At 41.1% G+C, this 18,741-nt stretch overlaps 1 protein-coding gene across 2 annotated transcripts in view; it reads right to left on the bottom strand.

The window, feature by feature from the left end:
- Nucleotides 1-536: 536 nt before the first annotated feature.
- Nucleotides 537-18,741, bottom strand: part of LOC102472465 (myocardial zonula adherens protein) — a 163,462-nt gene continuing 145,257 nt past the window's right edge. The window contains exons 1-4 of one of the 2 annotated variants that reach the window (XM_006141785.3): nucleotides 12,057-12,311; nucleotides 8,959-9,603; nucleotides 5,040-5,244; nucleotides 537-2,826 (exon numbers count right to left, since the gene is read on the bottom strand). In XM_006141785.3, coding sequence (XP_006141847.1) covers nucleotides 2,680-2,826; nucleotides 5,040-5,244; nucleotides 8,959-9,603; nucleotides 12,057-12,169 — 1,110 coding nt within the window. In that variant the 5' untranslated portion in view covers nucleotides 12,170-12,311 and the 3' untranslated portion in view covers nucleotides 537-2,679. Of the gene's footprint in view, nucleotides 2,827-5,039; nucleotides 5,245-8,958; nucleotides 9,604-12,056; nucleotides 12,312-18,741 lie in introns of those variants that run through there. The other variant, XM_006141784.3, reaches the window with a different exon arrangement.

An 18,741-nucleotide genomic window follows, 5' to 3' on the forward strand; every position in this document is an offset into this window, starting at 1 on the left:
AGGCCCAGAAATAGGCTCAAGACAAAAAAGAATTTAATATTCTACAAAAATTGCATTACAAATCAGATAGGAAATGGTGATTCGATACTAATCCAATTGGTAAACTCCGCAAAAGTTAAAAGTAAATCCCTATCTCATACAATATCCCCAAATAAATCTGAGGTTTCTTTTTCACCCCAAAGTTGTGTAAATGAGTTAATGTAAATAAACAAAATAAAAATTCCTTTTAACTAAAATTCCTTTGAACTGAAATAAAAATAGTGGAAGATAAATATTTATCCATTCTTGGGGTGAGAAAAGTGTTTAAGCACACATGCAAAGGTAGACTCCTAAAGAAAAACTTCTACTGTACAATGCCATAAACTATAAAACAGCAACCAACACACTGAAAATATAATTACAATATAGGACAAAGGATGGACATTCTTAAGAAATCAAAACTTACAAATCAAGAAAAAGGACAGAATCTCCAAAAAAGTAACAAAAAAAATATGAATAATTCTCAAAAGAATGATGCAAAGGTAGACTGCTAAAGAAAAACTTCTACTGTACAATGCCATAAACTATAAAACAGCAACCAACACACTGAAAATATAATTACAATATAGGACAAAGGATGGACATTCTTAAGAAATCAAAACTTACAAATCAAGAAAAAGGACAGAATCTCCAAAAAAGTAACAAAAAAAATATGAATAATTCTCAAAAGAATGAATATAAATGGCCAATAAGCATGAAAAACAGTCAACTTTACTAGATGATCAAAGAAATACAAATTTTATATACAGCCCTTTTCTGTAATAATTCAATCTCCCAAGATTTCAAATAGTAATTTTCAGTTCTAGGGGCTTGATCTATTGCTTCTAGGACTGTAAATGGACACAATCTCTCCAATGAATGTAGTAACACCTCAAGATCCTTAAAACTTACATACTCTTTCACCCAACAATTCCTGTTCTGTAAAGGTATTGTCTGGAAGTAAGTCACTTCGCACAGATGCCAACTGCCTTTTGAAGATGGTGATCACATCACTGTTTGCATATTATGAAAAACATAGGAAATTCATTCTAAAAGTTGTAATACACCAAGGAAATGGAATATTCTGTAGCTATCTAAAATACAAAATACTTAATATGGGAAATATTTCTAATATATGGACTATGAAACAATGCATGGTCCAATTACATTTCTTAAAATATACGTGTGTAATTACATGTAGAAAAATGAGTAAAAGTCAAACACCCAAATGTTAATGGAGGCTGTCTCTGGGTGGCAGGTCAGGGGGCTGCCCAGACATGTACATGAGCCCTTCTGTATTATCCAACTTTCCAAAAGTAGCATGTATTATATCATTCTACAGACAAAGAACATAAAACATTTTCATGTTGTGAACTCATTTACTGTTTTAAAAACTAAAAATGAGACTTTTAGTGCTTTCTGAGGATACAGAGGAATAGAAAACAGTACACACACCTGGAAATGCATACAAAGGAGAACAGCCCTCCCTATCACATGGACATCTGACCTAATGTTATTTTCCATCTAATTTCATATATGAACAAGTCCCTTTCCGAGAAGTAAAATTTAATTAAGAACCCGTAAAACATCACCACTAGCATCTGAAGTTGGTCTAATTAGTATTTTATTCTTTCAACACTTTTAAAGGTTTCAACATATTAAAGAATTTTTTGATAATTTAAGTGTTAAATTCTCTGGAGACAATCATATAATCCTTTAATATGACATGAACATATATTTATATATATATACACACACATACACACACACACACACACGAGATTGAGGTTTTTGCAGCCTATATATGCCTCTTTTGGAGAAAAAAGCAATATACAGACAACAGTTTAACTGTAACTTAAAAAAAAGGTTTCCTTACCAAACACTGATGTCCTGCACATGAACCTATCATCTGTGAGGGCAATGAACTCAAGCCAAGTGAAACACTCCTTTCTCCTAGCTCAGTCAGTTTGGACTCTTCCTCTACCTTCTGTTATTCCAGGCAAACCTGGCCACCTACAAAGACACTTCACTCTCCAGTTTCTATTAAAAGTATTCATTACTCCTAATCAGAAGGAAGGTAACATTCTTTCTAAGGAAAGACAGAAGGAAGCTTGTGAGGCATCTTCTCTGAATGTCTTCCTAGGTATTACGCATCCATTTTCTCAATAGCTTCATACAAACAGCACACAATTCTCTATACAGCTCCCTTTCTTTCTCAAAATTAGAGGGAACTGTGTCTTTCTTATTTATTTTAGTTAGGTGCCTGAGACAACTAAGTATTTCACTGAAAGACATGTAATAAACACTATTTGATAGAGGTAAGAATGAGGAAAGAAAAAGGCAAAATTTCCTGCTTTCATTTGGCTCAAAGGCAAAAAAATGTGCTCTACTAAATACTAAAATATCAGACCAATGCACGACATACTGCAAAACTTTAATACAACGTGGTTAAACACAACATTCAAATATTAAACTTTTCAAGCACATTAGAGTCACCTCCTGAAAGACAGACTGGGCTGTTTTTATAACTACCTTTGTGTATTTTTATAAGATTATTTTCCTCAACAATGTCTGACACGGATCCTGATACTTGCTAAGAAGTCTGATGTAAGACAATGACATCTCAACAGTCAGAGATTTATATTATCCCAACGCCCATCTTCAGAATTCATCATCAGATGACTGATCATCAGCTTCATCCCGTACTTCTCGGTATTTTCTTGAAGACTCCCCTTCTGGATTATAACTCTGCATTTTAATGTTCAGTTTTTCAGCCAATTTTTGTGCTGCAAGCTTTGCTTGCATCTCCTTTAAAACAAAACAAAAAGTCACACATTCAGTTCCTTACAATTTTTTAATGGGAAGTTAATCAGAATCAGAAATAAAGGGGTATTACATCCCAGTCAATGGATCTCTCCAGCAATACAAAAGCCTAACACCTGTTTATACAATAAGGCAATGCTTATAAGTGCTACTAGCCCACTGTAGGTGTACTGACTTCCATTAATAAACACTGTATTGAAATATCCTACCTCTGTACAAAAAGCTGAGTAATCAGCTTATAGCTACAAGTTATAAACATTGACATCTTAAGCATGTGTATGTATATGTATGTGCATAGATGTATGTATATACACATACTCTCAAACACATAGCAATTTGACCTAGCAAATGTCAAAAATCACTAATGTGGTATTAATTTCTCCAACTGCCAAAACCTCTTCCCCTAGATAAAAGATGGCACATAAGCTTGTGTTACATTTCAAAGGCACAATGAAAATCAAGAAATTAGTGCTAAAGCATTGTCCATCCCTCTCCAAATAAAGCTGTACAGGAATTGGCATACCACACAAAGTCCAAGTAGATTTCAGGCACTGGCAAAGTGCCTACATACACCCTCGGACTTTAGCACCAACTGATGATGGGCGGCAGGACTCTTTCCTGACTCAGCTCTTCCCTTGTATCTCAACCTCTCCTAAACCACTGAACTTCATGTCCTTCCCCTCAGGCCATGGACATTATACACAGGTGTCGTGGGAGCTTATACTATTACTTCTCTGCCAAGAAAACCAATTTCAAGCTGAGGGTTTAATTCAAACTAAAAATGTCTTAGGTAGGGTCAACATTTAAGCTCCAGAGACAGTTTATTTATTTATTCATTTATTCATTCTTTTTTTGGAGAGTTTTTTGCTATAGGGCACATGCGTTCACCAGAAAGACAGGGAGAGACAGAGACAGAAAGCAAAAAATCACCCTGCAGGGAGTATGGCCACGCCGCAGTCCCTTCTCCTCCATTCTCCTCTCGGGATCTTGGGCACGCACGCACACACGCCCAGCGTGAGTTTAAGCCACCTGGTCCAGGACTCCAACCGTGGTCGACCACATGGGAGTCCAGCAACACAGTCATTTCACTAACTGCTGGTCCCTCCAGAGACAATTTAAGAAACACTTAAACACTGATAATTAGGCAGTAACTGTACTGCACTGACAGGAACAAAAATGGGATTTAAAAAGGAATGCCTTGAAAATTCCAATCTATGTCAACTGAGCTTTTATGAAATGCCAAAGCAGATTAACAGCCTAATTTTCTATTAGTGCACAGCACTTGACTAATAAGTGTTAGCTAGGAGGAGACAGGATGCCGTTTTTCCTGGAGGCTCAAATTATTACTAACTCAACACATACTGTTAAAATTCTATATAAGGGACCAGCAGTTAGCATAATGGCTACGTCGCTGGACTCCCATGTAGTCGACCACAGTTTGAGTCCTGGACCCGGTAGCTTAAAACTCATGTCGGGTGCATGTGCGTGCGTGCCCAAGATCCCAAGAGGAGAATGGAGGAAAAGGGATTGCGGCATGGCCATCCCCCCCTGGGGGGTGATTTCTTGCTTTCTGTCTCTCTGTCTCTCTCTCTGTCTGGTGAGTGCATGCGCCCTATAGCAAAAACCTCCAAAAAATCAATATAAAACACATGGCTCTCTGGAGAAAAGTGGTATATAAAATTAGGTTGCCAAAAGCAGGATATTCTTATCACATGGCCTGCATATTATGCTTTTAAGCACTGCATCCTACTGTCTGTGGGAAACACATTACCATTCTTGCACCTGTTCTAGGCCCACCTCTGTGTTGGAAACCTGGGGCCTACATTTCCCAGGTTTTAGGGTTTCTTCCTACCAGTGAGCAGCTGTCATATGGGTTTTACAGGCTGGAAGTGAGAAAAGAGATGCTACTGTTATCTTAACTGAAGTAAGCAGATGCACAGGCTTTAAGGTGGGGCCTTTTGCAGTACTCTCCCCACAGTTCCACTTTGATGTTACAGGTAGTTGTGGTCACCTCAGCTGCTTTCATAGTCCTAGCAACTCTAAAAAACTGGTGGCACATGTCTGAGAATGAGTGGCATGAACTGATCCCTTCTGTTGACTCCCTTGTTGAATCCCTGCTTCCTTGAATTATCTGAAGTAAATTCTTACTTCTATAAACCACATCCAACATACAGACAAGAAATTCATCCTCAAACTACCTCATAATTCTGTTTCTGCTGTTTCTGAAGTGCCAGAGATTCTTCTATGGAGAGCAGCTGTGTAGGCAGGTGGGGAAGTGGCAGAAGCCGAGCTGCCGTGATGTCATCAAGGTGCTGCTTATCCCTGCGCCGCCGCTCCTCTGAGGAAACAGGAGACTCTTCCCTCTGACCATGACTAGACGTGTCACTCTGCTGGGAAGGTAACCTGAAGCAGGGAAAACTTACACAATCTGGCTGTCTTTATATAGCCTTTTCTCTCTCTCTCTCACACACACACACGGCAGAAGCCGAGCTGCCGTGATGTCATCAAGGTGCTGCTTATCCCTGCGCCGCCGCTCCTCTGAGGAAACAGGAGACTCTTCCCTCTGACCATGACTAGACGTGTCACTCTGCTGGGAAGGTAACCTGAAGCAGGGAAAACTTACACAATCTGGCTGTCTTTATATAGCCTTTTCTCTCTCTCTCTCACACACACACACACAGCCTGAGTAATTCTTATACAAAAGTAATAGTAAGTTCACTGATAATCATTGCTGTAAAAGATAATAAGTTTGTATATATGTATGTCTATACATATATGCACATACACACATGCATGTGTATGCATATGTGTACATAAACACATATATACAAGCTCTTTTCATTTCCTTCCTTCTTAAACCTTACACTCAAACTGAAACTAACTTTCCCATCCATTCATTTGAACATTTGCAAAGGGGCTTATTGTACAGAAGAGGGAAAAAAAACATGAGAACAGTTTTAGTATCATATAACATCACAGGTACTGACAGACACCTATACGTGATTCACTGGAACATAACAAAGGCAGGCCAGTACTAGGGGGAGGTAAGGAGGTTGTCAGAAAAGCTTTAGAGCAGTAAAACTTGAGCAGTCCTGGAATAGTAAGTGCTCACCATGTAAATGAGGAAGCATGTATCCCAACATAGGAATGAGGGACAACGTGGCTGCAGCATACAGGAAATACAAGCAGTGGGAGTAAAACACCCAAGGAGAAGGCTGGGAAGTAGACTGGGCCCAGACTGCAATAAAGAGTTTTACTCTCCACAGCAGATTCAGATTTGCACGTTACAAATTGCTCTCTGGCAGCAGTGGAGAGGATGGACTGGCAGGTAAAACTAGAGACAGGACAAGGCCTCAGTTATAGCCTGAGAGAGACGAGTCCTCACTGTGATTGCAAAGACAGAAAATGAAGAAATACCAAGGAAATACTATGTGTTACGTAGGTCTTCATGCTCACCAGATACGGAAATGAGGGAAAACAAAGACAACCTGGGACAAAAAGACCAAGTGATGGCTGCACTACTAGGAGTTATGGAAGAGTCAGTTTGGGAAATAAAATGGGAGCTCCACTCTGTACATGACGAACCCTCTTGCCAGACACCCAAGAGGTCACATTTCATAGCCCCACCGGTCATACACATCTCAAGTTCTGGGAAGATTTGGGCTAGGGGTAGATGAGGGATAGCCTCCGATAACCAATGAACATATGAAGCCAGAAGAGCATGTGGGAGGCCAGAAAAGAACAGGACAGGAGCCCAAGGACACCATCTCCTCCCACATTCCACCTCGGAGTCACTGCTCATACACAGAAGTCCCTCAATTTCCACGTGTGTGCACACTTTCCTGATCCCTTCTAACTGCGCAGAAGACTCCTGCTCTCTTAAACTTCTCTAACCCTTGGTAGCCCTCACTGCTGTTCCTTTTCCTTCCTCTTTCTCCCACTTAAGTGGTCATAATACACAAGTAGAAACACCATATTCTTTGCTTTTATTGACCTGAAGGGTCTGGTTTTCTCAAGTGTCCTCCCTAGAGTGGAAAAAAAAACCTCACTAAGAACAAAATGAGATGATCGCTAAGTCAAAGGTTACTTTTTAATCCTACATAAAGATTAATGTAGCATAATACCATGTTTCTATACAACTGAAATAAAATGTTTTGAGACAAAGCAAAAAAAAAAAAAAAATTTGGTAGGATAGGGTTAAACTTTTTTAAAAACTTTAAAATTTTGCCAGTGGGCGCATGCACTCACTGAGGGGAGACAGAGGGAAGGGATATGAGAAAGCATCCTCACCATGGGGAATGGTCCTGCAACAATCCCTTCTCCTCCATTTCTGCCTCTTTTCAGGATTTTGGCTTACATGCACATATACGCAACATGTTTTTTAAGCCCCAGAGTCCAGAACTCAGAACACTAAGGAGTCAGGCGACCATATGGGATCCAGCCACCTTAACCACCATATCACAGGCTGGCCCAGGATTAAACTTTAAAGACTCTTAACAACAAAAGAAAAAGTTTTAGTTATCGTTAACTAGATGTTTTCAGTTTTTTCAAGAAAAGGTAGTACGCTAGTGGTTTACCTTTGTATCTGATGTAACATCCTCATAAATACAGGTAAGTGCCAGTTACCCCATCCAGATTAGAAGGTTACAGTTGCTACAAGTAAATAATTCTTTTTCTCTTCAGAGAGCATTTTTACTTGTCTGGAGAGCTCAGGAACAAAACTATGGTAAGGAACTCAGAAGCAGGTTTTTGCTCATTATGCCTGAATCTGTTTTCAGTCTTTTTATCCCTCTCTCAGTTCCTCTCTCCCTGAAACTGTTATCTTTATATAGATTTCTTTTTCCAAGTATGCAAATCTTAGCTCCTCACCTAGACCCTCAATCCTGGAACAGAATCTTCACTTCACTGTGTCCCCAAGGCACCTGCTGTTTATGTACACTGAGGACATAAGTGTGGCTTTTTAAAAATTATTTATTTGCTTTTATTTTTTTTTTTTTAATTTACTTTAGGGCACATGCACTTGGCAGAGAGAGAGAGAGATTTTTTTTTTTAATTTACTTTAGGGCACAAACAGTTGGCAGAGAGAGAGAGAGAGAGAGAAAGTGAGAAATCAGGTCCCATCTGGGATTCAAATTATGATTGGCCATGGGGGAATCCAGCACCGTAAGCACCCTGCCAACTGTTGGCCCCCACAAATGTGTTTTGCTGAGAACATCCTTCAGCTCCAGCTCCCTTTTCCTTATAAAGAGTCTAGGGACCAGCAGTTAGTGTAATGGCTATGTCACTGGACTCCAATGTAGTGGACTGCGCCCCGGAGCCAGTGGCTTAAAACTCATGCCGGGCATGTATGCATGCGTGCCCAAGATCCCCAGAGGAGAATGGAGGAGAGGGGATTGTGGCGTGGCCATCCCCCTGGGGGGGTGAGTTCTCGCTTTCTATCTCTCTGTCTGTCTGTCTGGCAAGCGCACACACCCTATAGCAAAAACCTCTCCAAAAAAAAAGACTCTATACACTAAAAAATGGTTCTTAAGAATGCATAATAATGGGGGCCAGCAGACGGTGTATAGCAGTTACATTGCTGTACTCCTACATGACCAACCAGGGTTTGAATCCCAGGCTTGAAACTCACACTGGGTATACAGGTATGTGTGCCCAAGATCCCAGGAGGAGAATGGATTGAGGAGTGCCTGCCCATACTCCCTGGGGGGGGGAGTGTCTCATTTTCTCTCTCACTATCTTCCTCTCTCTCTCCAGTGAGCACACGTGCCCTAAGGCAAAAAACAACAAAATTTAGAAAAAAAAAAAAACCTCAGAATTAAGTCTTTCCCCAACTCTTGTGTTTAGTATGAAACACTGGCTAAGCGACCTAAAGTTCAGTATTTCCCCATCTGTTACGTAAAAACTTTTAAATTATTTGGTTTTAAAACTGATGTATTTTTCAACATTAATCCTCCACTCCTCCCAGGCTGGCCTCCCTGTTGTCACAATATCCCATTCCTAAATATGAATAGTTCTCACACAAAGCCCACTGAACTTAAAGCAAAATGCTTAAAGTTCAATTTTTTAGTTTAGCAACCATCATGTTCCTGCTACCAGCCTGTTTCCAAAGGTACTTACACATTGGTTTTAAATTTATGTGGAAGGGGCACTGGGTTTTTGGCTCGCATTTCTAGCACTTCCATGTAATGAGGCTTCTTCTGGGTCCCACTACAGAGCCCTGTCGAGTTCTCAGCACTTGTGTTTTCTTCTGAGTGGTGTTCACCTTGATCGGCAATTTTGATCCTTTGTAACTTGTCAATTAACAGATTATCCAAGTTGCCAGAAGTATCCTCTGCTTGACTTGAAACGCAATGCTGAAGAAGATGCTCATTAGTTTCAGGAGAGGAAAGTGTCCTGGCTCTGTTGCTGGAAGCCGGGCACTTCACTGTGGACTCGGCCTCTTCAGTCTCTTCATCACCTTTATGAATAGGATATACAAGTCTCTGTTTTTGTGAGGTTGTTTTAGATGATGTGATGTTATCTACAGAGGAACAGCCAGGAGCTGGTGATGAAGTATCAAGTATCTGGTCAGAATTCTTGGCCTTATCAGTGTCCACATCAACTTCGACAACTGCTTTTTGCCTTAGCTTACAGTCTAAACTAACAGGATGAAACAGTTCACTTTTTCCTCTAACTTCTTCACGTTCTGCAATGGCAGCTTTCAGTTTGGCAATAGAGTTTAAGATCTTTTTACCTTTGTCGGGCAATTTGCAAATGAATTTTCTGCCAAGTAGAAAAGAATATGTATATATTAAAGCCATGCTTTTAAACTTGAGATCCATTTAAAAAGCAAAGCACTGGGACCAGCAGATGGCCTGTTACATCACTGGACTCCAACACTGTCAACCACGGTTCAAGTACCAGACCTGGTGGCTTAAAATTCACAGCAGGTGAGTGTGCATGTGTGTGTGCCCAAAACCCTGAGAGAATGGAGGAGAAGGGACTGTGGTGTGGCTATATCCCTAGGAGGTGATTTCTCAATTTCTGTCTTTCTGTCTCTCTGGAGAGCACACACGCCCTATATCAAAAAATATTCAAAAACAAAACAAAAAAGAACAAAGCATTATCCTTAAAGAGCTGATTTTTGTTTTAAATAATCTGATTTGTGGGGCCAGCAGGTGGCATGATGGTGAGAGGCACTGGACCCACATGGCCAACTGTGGTTCAAGTCCCTCCCTCTCTCTCGGTCCCTTGCTGGTCAAATTAAAATAAATAAATAAATAAAGTTAAATGAAACACTTCTTTAAAAAGAAAATCTGATTTCTAGCTGTCTCAAAACAGGAATGAAACAAGTAAGACAATCATTTTCCAAACTCCCCCCTAAAATAAGGCGATGCATCTGTCTTGTCTAACTAAAATTTCAGCAAAAGTATTTTAAGCATGTAATAATATCAAACATTCCAAAAGCTGTTTTTGAAAGTATGATCTCCAAGACCTTGTGGGTGAGGAAACAGGTCTATAATATCAAAACTATTTTCCGAATAACACGATATAATTTGTCATTTACTTGAATGGGTACAATGGAGTTTTCCAGAGGCTGTATGATATATGATACCAATGATTCTATTACTGCTCTGGAGTGATACATGTGCTTGTGTATTCCTGCTTTTAAAGACTTCTCAGTTGTATTTCTGATAAATCTATAAATATCACTAGATATAACACACATGAAACAAGAACTCTTATGCCAGTTGCAGCAGCACACGTGGGAGGGCACCACTACGTGGTAGCTGAGGCTGCATGGGAAGTCTGCGTTGGGCTCCTGGCTGGTGTGTGCCAGTAGCTGTGAGGCTGGGACAAGTGAATCACAACATGTCAAGACCGTGTCTAAATATCTCTCTTCCTATCTCCCCTCTTGCTTGTGCACACTGTCATATTTTTTTGGGGGGGGGGAGGTTTTTGGGGATGTCCAATAATTTTGAGAGTATAATGGGGTCCAGAGACCAAAAAGTTAACAGATACAAAAAAAAAAAAAAGTTAACAGATACAGATTAAAAACCTAGTCCCATAAATCAAAATCTTGTCTCTACTAGGAAGCCTTTGAGTGATTATCTGTCCCTTCTGTGAATGTCAAAACTTCCTTTTCTGATTCGTTTTTCTTTAGACAAACAATAGACGTAGCAGAAAGGTTACAACTTAGGCCCTCTATTCTGACACTACATTCATCCCCACAATTTGAACTACAGTATTAACAACTCTCTGCTGAGATTACTATTATGTTCCCAGCCTTTCTCACAACCACTTCTCCTGATTGGGTTTTTAAACAAAGTCCCCCTCCTCCCTCCCTCCCTCCCTCTCTCTCTCTCTCTCTCTCTCTCTGTCTCTGTCTCATATGCGTGTGCCTCACGACCACTTCTCCTGATTGGGTTTTTAAACAAAGATCTGTCCTACTTTTCCCTCAACTCAGCAAGCCCTAAGTAAAATCAACATTGGATGAATTCCTCTCCCCCTATTTTCCTATTTTTGTAAGTGATCGCCACATAGACTGTCAACTACATAGTCAAGTTATTCCACCCTTCACGACGTTCTCCCTGCCCTAAGGCTAGCTACCTTTGTAGTTCACTTTCTTACAACCCGTCTTTAAAAAAAAAAACCTCTCTGAAACTTACCTCCTACTATCCCAAGCCTCTTATACCGTCAAACCATCCTGCACCAAGTTTCTAAACAAAGCAGACTTTCAATAAAATCATTTTTAGCACAGCGCATCTCTGCTAAAATCCATTAGTTGATAGTTGAATGAGAGTCTAACTTTTTTTGGCCCAATAAGCCACTCTTCCCAATGGTTCTTCTAATAACAGGATCTAGAAATTAAATTAGCAAAATGATTTGGGGTGGGAGGATGACAGAAGGATTTAGAGTACAGGCTCTCTCTTTCACGGAACCCACACGGTAGCCGGGTAAATAAACCAACGAGGAGCTCCAAGTAGCTGAAGCGCTAGGCAGCCTTTCCCCAGCCGCGCCGTCACACACCAGGACATCCTGGCCCGGACGGGCACGGGGGGCGGCTGGAGCCGACGCGGGGCGGCTCCAGCCGACGCTCGCCCGCGGGACGGAAGTGAATCTGACCCGGGCAAGGTCACCTTCCAGGGAAGAGACCGCGGAGGGCGGGCAGGGCCGCGTCCCAGGGAGCCTGAACCGACGGGGCCGGGCGGCGACGCGGCAGCACCCCAGCTTACTCGTTGCGCAAAAGTCTCTCCTGGCGCCTCAACATCTCCCGCAGCTCCACCAGACTCCGCTGCCCCAAGTCCTCGGGAGCTTGGGGCTCGAAGCCGCGGGGCAGCGAGGACATTCTGCGGGGGCTGAGGCTGGCGAGGCGTCGGGCACTCGTCCTCCTCAGCAGGCCCCGCCGCTGGCGCTGGATCCGCTGCCGGCGGCGACTCCGGAGCACGAGCGGGAGACGCCATTTTCCCGGAAGAACGAGTCTTCTTCGAGCCGAATCGAGCTTTATTGAAACGCCGGAAACAAACAGCGAGCAGGAGGGGGGCCCATGGGGTGGGGGGAGCGGAAGTGACGCAGAAGACGGGGGCGCCTGAATTTGGCGCGCTTTCGGGCGCATGGTGCCTTCGGTCTATTTCTAGAAGAAGGGTTGCGTGCTCCCCGGACCCTCCCCGGACCCTCCCCGGGCCTACACATTTGTGAACAGAGAGCCACCGCCCCGCTGCTAGGGAAGGGACAGAGTGGTGGAGGGAGGCCTGTGTCAGATGTTGTCCTGTCCCTGGATCCCGGCTGGAGGCCTTGACTCCCCTGCAAGCCTCAGGACTTGTGCCCCCTTCTCCGTTGGCCTGGTAGAAGCCTGACCCTTTTCCCCTTGCCAATTATACATCTCGGTTCAAGTCCCACCTCCTCCGCGAGCCTTCCTAGATTATTCCAAAGCATATTGGTTTATTTTGGGCACAACTACAGTGCTTTTCCATCTTCCCTGATGTATGTCAACTGTGTACTAATCAGCAGAATCTCTCACAATTTTTCTCTTCACTTTTCTTTCATATTCCTCTTTTTTCTGAATGAGTTACCCCTTTTGTATTGTATATACAAATCGTATGCTTTTTATATAAGTATTAACTACAATAAATGTAAAGAGATTTTTTAGCTATAGGATATAGAGTATTTGACACAACATAGCTTAGGCTTCAAGATGTGGTAACACAAAACCTGAACTCCTGCTAACAGTCATGTACAAATGGTCTACTCCTAGGAGTAACTAAAAGGCATAGCAAGTGAAGAGACATCAACCTACAACAAAGGCAGGCTACTTGCACTTTAAAATGAAAATAGGCAAAGTATTCTTTTATAATTCATCATACAAATAGACAAGGTAAGTGTCTAGAACACAAATTTTTCATAGCAGTGTCTAGGAAAAAGAGAAAATGGAGAAATTTAACAACCAAGAAATGAACAATGAAACAAGTGTCTCAGGTTTTACTGTTTTCAGCTGAAGCAGGCAAACAAAATTGAGACAAAATTGGGCCCACAAACCACCGGTAGCTAATCTCTGCTGGTTTCCAGTTGCACATCAGAGAGCCCATCTGTTATAAAAATGAATCTAGACAAGTATTTTTAGGTTTTTTTTGTTTGTTTTTCAATGCATATTTTTAAAACATCTAAACCACTTTTTCTTGGATTAATCTCTTGAATATTGCCCTCAGAGTTAACTGATAAACTTGGCTGTGTGTGTGTGTGTGTTTTCTTTTTTTTCTTTTTTTTTTTTTTTTTTGAGAGGTTTCCGCTATAGGGCACATGCGCTCACCAGACAGACAGAGACAGAGAGACGGAAAGCTAGAAATCACCCCCCAGGGGGGATGGTCACACCACAATCCCTTCTCCATTCTCCTCTCGGGATCTTCGGCACGCATGCACACGCGCCCGGCATGAGTTTTAAGCCACCGGGTCCAGGACGCAAACCACGGTTGACTAGCCATTATGCTAACTGCTGGTTCCCACTTGGCTGTGTTTTAAAGAAAGAAAAATTCAAAACAAAAAATTAAAGGAACAAAAATTTTCATGAGCTATGTGAAGTTCTACCATGATGACTTATAGGCATCCCATTGCCACTAAGCTAGCCAAAGACATTGTTTGAGCATTATTAAAAACAAAACCTGGGAGTGATTTCCATTCGTCCTTATGAAGTTGAAGATAAAAGTTGAAATTGTTAAGTTTAGGGACCAGCAGATGGCATGGTGGTTACAACGCTGGACACTCCCACATGGCTAACCACAGTTTGAGTCCCAGACTGGTGGCTTGCTTTCTCTCTCTCTCCCTGTCTCTCTCTGGTCAAATTTTAAAAAATTAATTAATGAATAAATAAAATCATTCTTTGAAAAAAAAAGAAATTGATAAATATTGATCTTTAGAATTTTCGGGCAGTTCTTTCTTGCACTAGTGGTAAGTATTAGAGCATGAGTGACCACAAAATTGGCCATGATACATTGTAAGTTGACCAAAATGGCAGCAACATTTCTCATGCTACATGTTCTTCTTACTATGTGAGTTTAATAGTCTGTCAAGAAACTAAGTCAATCCTCTCTGTCCTTGAATGCTTATAACTACTGCAAAAGTGATTTTCCAACCAAGGTAATAAAAGATAATGTAATTTCTGTCTAATATTCTTGCCATAATTACACTTGGAACTCAGCCAATAAGTCAGGAAGAAGCCCGAGTTTGTGTAGGTGTTTTGACTATCAGCCCAATCTGAAGTCTCAGCCAAAAGGGAGCATCAACCACCAAACATGTAAGTGAACCCCTGGATAACTCCAGTTCTCAAATGTCAAGTCACTTCCACCTTCAAGACTTCCAAGCTGAAATTTTCAGGCATTGTGGAACAGAGACATCCTCACTCTGTGTCTTCTGAATTCCTGTCCTACAGAATTTGGAGCATAGTAAAATTGTTGTTGTTTCATACCTTATGTTTAGGGTGGTTTATTAAATAGCATTAGTAACAAGAATATTATCCAAGATTAATCCCTGAAGCTATGCTCTAGATCCCATCTCTTCTTGCTTCCTTGGATATATCATTCATTTGTTCATTCCACAGATATTTATTGAATGCCTATCATATACAAAAGATTCTTCTTTTTTGTTTTTTGAATAGGTTTTTGCTATAGGGCACGTGCACTCACCAGAAAGACAGAGAGAGACAGAAAACGAGGAATCACCCCCCAGGGGAGATGACCATGCTGCAATCCCTTCTCCCTTCTCTTCTCGGGATCTTGGGCACATGCGCACACACACCCTACATAAGCTTAAGCCACTGGGTATGGGACTCAACCGTGGTCAACTACATGGGAGTCCAGTGACGTAGCCATTACGCCAACTGCTGGTCCCATGCAAAACACTTTTCTAAGTTTTGAAGCTATAACAATAAGATAAAAACACTATTCTAAGTTTTGAAGCTATAACAATAAGATAAAGTCCCTGCTTCATTTGAGCTTATGATCTTTTAGATAGTACTAAGTACGCCATAGAGAATTAATACAGGGTAATGTGATAAGGAATAACTGGGAGACTATGTTGATTCATTGACGTTAATTTCTCTGAGAAGGTAATTTACAAACTGAGACGTGAATAACAAAACTTTATCATCCAATGGGAAAACAACCTAAGAAGATGGAACAGAAAATCTTAATGCCCTAAAAGAAGAAAGAGCTCAACATGTTTATATAGCAACAAAAATAAGGCCTATGTGGAAGACTGAGGCTAGATCTTGTAAGGTTGTGTAGACTAGAATATGGAATTTAGATTTTTTTAACTTTTTTTTTCTACAGGGCCCATGTGCTCAGCAGAGAGATACAAAGAGGTGGGGGAAAGGGGGGGGGGGGTGACTATGCCTCAATCCTTTCTCCTCCATTCTCTGGATTTTAGAGATGCATACACACACACCTGGTATGGTTGCCAAGTCATTAGATCCAGGATTCCAAGCATGCCATCAGGCATGTGGAAAAAGCAAATTAAAACACAGTATTAGATACTAAGTATTAGAAAGTATGTAAACCAACAAAAACTCTAGTAGACTTGTTAACAGGAATGCAAAATAGTACAACCACTTGGGAAAACAGTTTGGCAGCTTTTTAAACACACCATATGACCTAGCCATTCTTCTGCAAAGTATTTACCCAAGAGAAAGGAAGTCTTAGATCCATTCAAAGACTTCTACATAAATGTTCATAGTAACTCTATTTCTAGTAGCCAAAAACTGAGAATAACCCAAGATCCATCAATATGCGAATGAATAAACAAACTGTGGTATATCCATATAATTAAATACTGTGATACATGCAAAAACTCTGATAGGCCTCAATTATATTGAGAAAGAAACCAGAAAAAAAGTACATACTGTATTATTCAATTTATATTATAAAAAATACAAACTAACCTATAGTGACTGCAGAACGATGATTATCCGATATTATGGGGTAGTAAGGAGAGGCTAGGGGGACAGGATTACAAAGGAGTTAAAGGAAACATTAGGGAATGATGGATATGTTCACTACCATGATTGTGAAGATGGTTATATAGGTGTATTTACTTGATAAATCAAAACTTATTGCATTGTGGCCCAGCCTGGTCTCAGTCTGTAGCATACTGATCTGCAGTACTGGAAGCCATCTGGCCATCAGCAGGTTTGGATCTCTAGATCAGCATGAAAACACCCAGGGTGTGCACATGAGGGTATCCAAGACCCTGAGGAGCTAGAGGGCTGAGGAAAGAGAATTGCAACCTAGCAAGACCTGTTGAGGGTCCTTTTACTCTGTGTGGAACATGTCTATTATACCTCCCAGTAGAAATATTATACCCACCCCCAGTAGTTCCCTTCTAGCTTCTACCTTCCTTTGTTTTTAGAGATGAGCTTCCTAAAATAATTGTCTGAACTCTGACTCCATTTCTTCATCATTCACGCCAGTGCCACGAATCCCTTCCTGAGTGTTAAATTCTAAGAACACATTTTTTTAAAGAATTATTTTATTTAGCTTTATTTATTTATTTTAATTTGACCAGAGAGGAACAGAGCAAGAGAGAGAGGGGAAGTGAGAAAGTAAGCCGCCAGGTCCAGGACTTGAACCACGGTCAGCCATGTGGGAGTCCAGAGCCTTTAACCACCACACCACCTGCTGGCCCCCTAAGAACACATTTTAATCTTTCTTCTTTTTACATGTGACCTTAGCTGTCTTCCTAACATGACCTTCCTAAACTGTCTTCTACTGTAAATTCCAATGGATCAATCTCTCCATGCTTGTTAGCACAGGGGTCTTTGAGTTTTTGCACTAAAGCTAGAATCAGAGTCAGGGTAAAGGCCTTACTACCTTAATTTCCCAAAGGTTTCTTAGGCCCAGCTCATCCAAAACTACACTAATGTTTCCCTCTCCCAATCCCCTCTTCCTTTTTAAAATTCTTACTTTTTAAATGGCATTACTTTTCTAGTTGCCCAAGCCAGAAACTAGGCATTTTTATCTGACTTTTTAATTTTTAATTTTTTTTGCCCCTTCTACCCAACTAGTCATAAAACCTACAGCTTTGGGGCCCGATGGTGATGCAGTGGTAATGCAACTGAATCCACAAGGAACATTCTGAGATTCAGGGTCTTCATATTCATGCTGGGTGCTCATTCATGTCTGTGATCCTGTCTTACTGAGGCTGGGCATAGGCTGTGGCATGAGGATCCTGTTGGGGTGCCAGTCCCTCTATCTCTAGCTGTCTCTTTCATGAAAAAAATAAATGAATGAATAACCTTAAAAGAACTCCTACAGCCTGAATATATTCCAAAGCTTTCCTTTCTTTTCTGTCCAATCTTCCTCTCATTGCTGCTTTCAGCACCTCACGTTTACCCATGAGTGCTGCCATTGCCCTTGTCCATGCCCTTGAGTAAATATTGCAATAGTCTCCAAAATGCTCTCCCTGCCTGTAGCTTAATCTGCTTTTTTTCCTCTAAACTGCTGACAGATAACCTTTTTATTTAAGGAATTTAATTTTGCTTCTTTTGCTTAGATTACTGATGTGGGAAATACCAATGCCAATGTAGAACAGATTGAAAGTGTTCGATTTCACACTTGTTGGGTCTCTTGGCACACAGAGATGGGAGTGTTACAGGGCGACATGCAGAAGCCCACTCACCCTCTCTGCCCAGACTTGGCCACAGAGCAGGGGGCCCCAGGCAGGAACTTGGACAGCAGAGTTATGATTGATGCAGAGTTAGTACCAAAAAATCATTTCAAGGAAAGTGTAGCCAGAGATTTGAACCAATTGAGGTACTGAGAATAAAGATTGCCAGCAATGGGAGCACAACAGTTTGTAACTATTCTGTTAGGAAAATCTAGGCTAATATCCAGATTATTTTGTTTGTTTAGGTTTTTGTCATAGGTCACGTACGCTAGCCAGAGAGACAGTTAGTGAGAGGGAAAGTGAGAAGTCACTTCCTGGGGGGATGACCACATCACCATCCCTTTTCCTCCATTCTCCTCCTAGGATTTTGGGCACACACACATGTATCTAGCATGATTTTCTTGGGTCCAAAACTCAAACCATGGACAGCCATGTGGGAGTCCAACACCTTAACCACCATGCCACCTGCTGGCCCTATGTCCAGACTTTTAGGTTAGAGAGTTGACTGAGGAAGGGGAAAGCTAGATTTTGCCTTGTCTCTACTGTATGTACTGTGCTTTTTCATTACATTGACTCATTTCATATAATCTTCAGAACACATAAGCAAAGGAACAGAATAGAGAATACTGCAATAGTACCACACCTGTGTGAGAACTTAGGATTTCTCAGAATTGAGATTTAAGATTAGAGAGCAAAGAATGAATTTTCATTTAAAAAAATGCTAGGAAAATTAGTGGTCTTCATGGGGAAATTATAATTACTGTTGGG

Source organism: Tupaia chinensis, unplaced genomic scaffold (assembly GCF_000334495.1).
Source record: "Tupaia chinensis unplaced genomic scaffold, TupChi_1.0 Scaffold000063_1, whole genome shotgun sequence".
NCBI classification, from domain to species: Eukaryota; Metazoa; Chordata; class Mammalia; order Scandentia; family Tupaiidae; genus Tupaia; species Tupaia belangeri.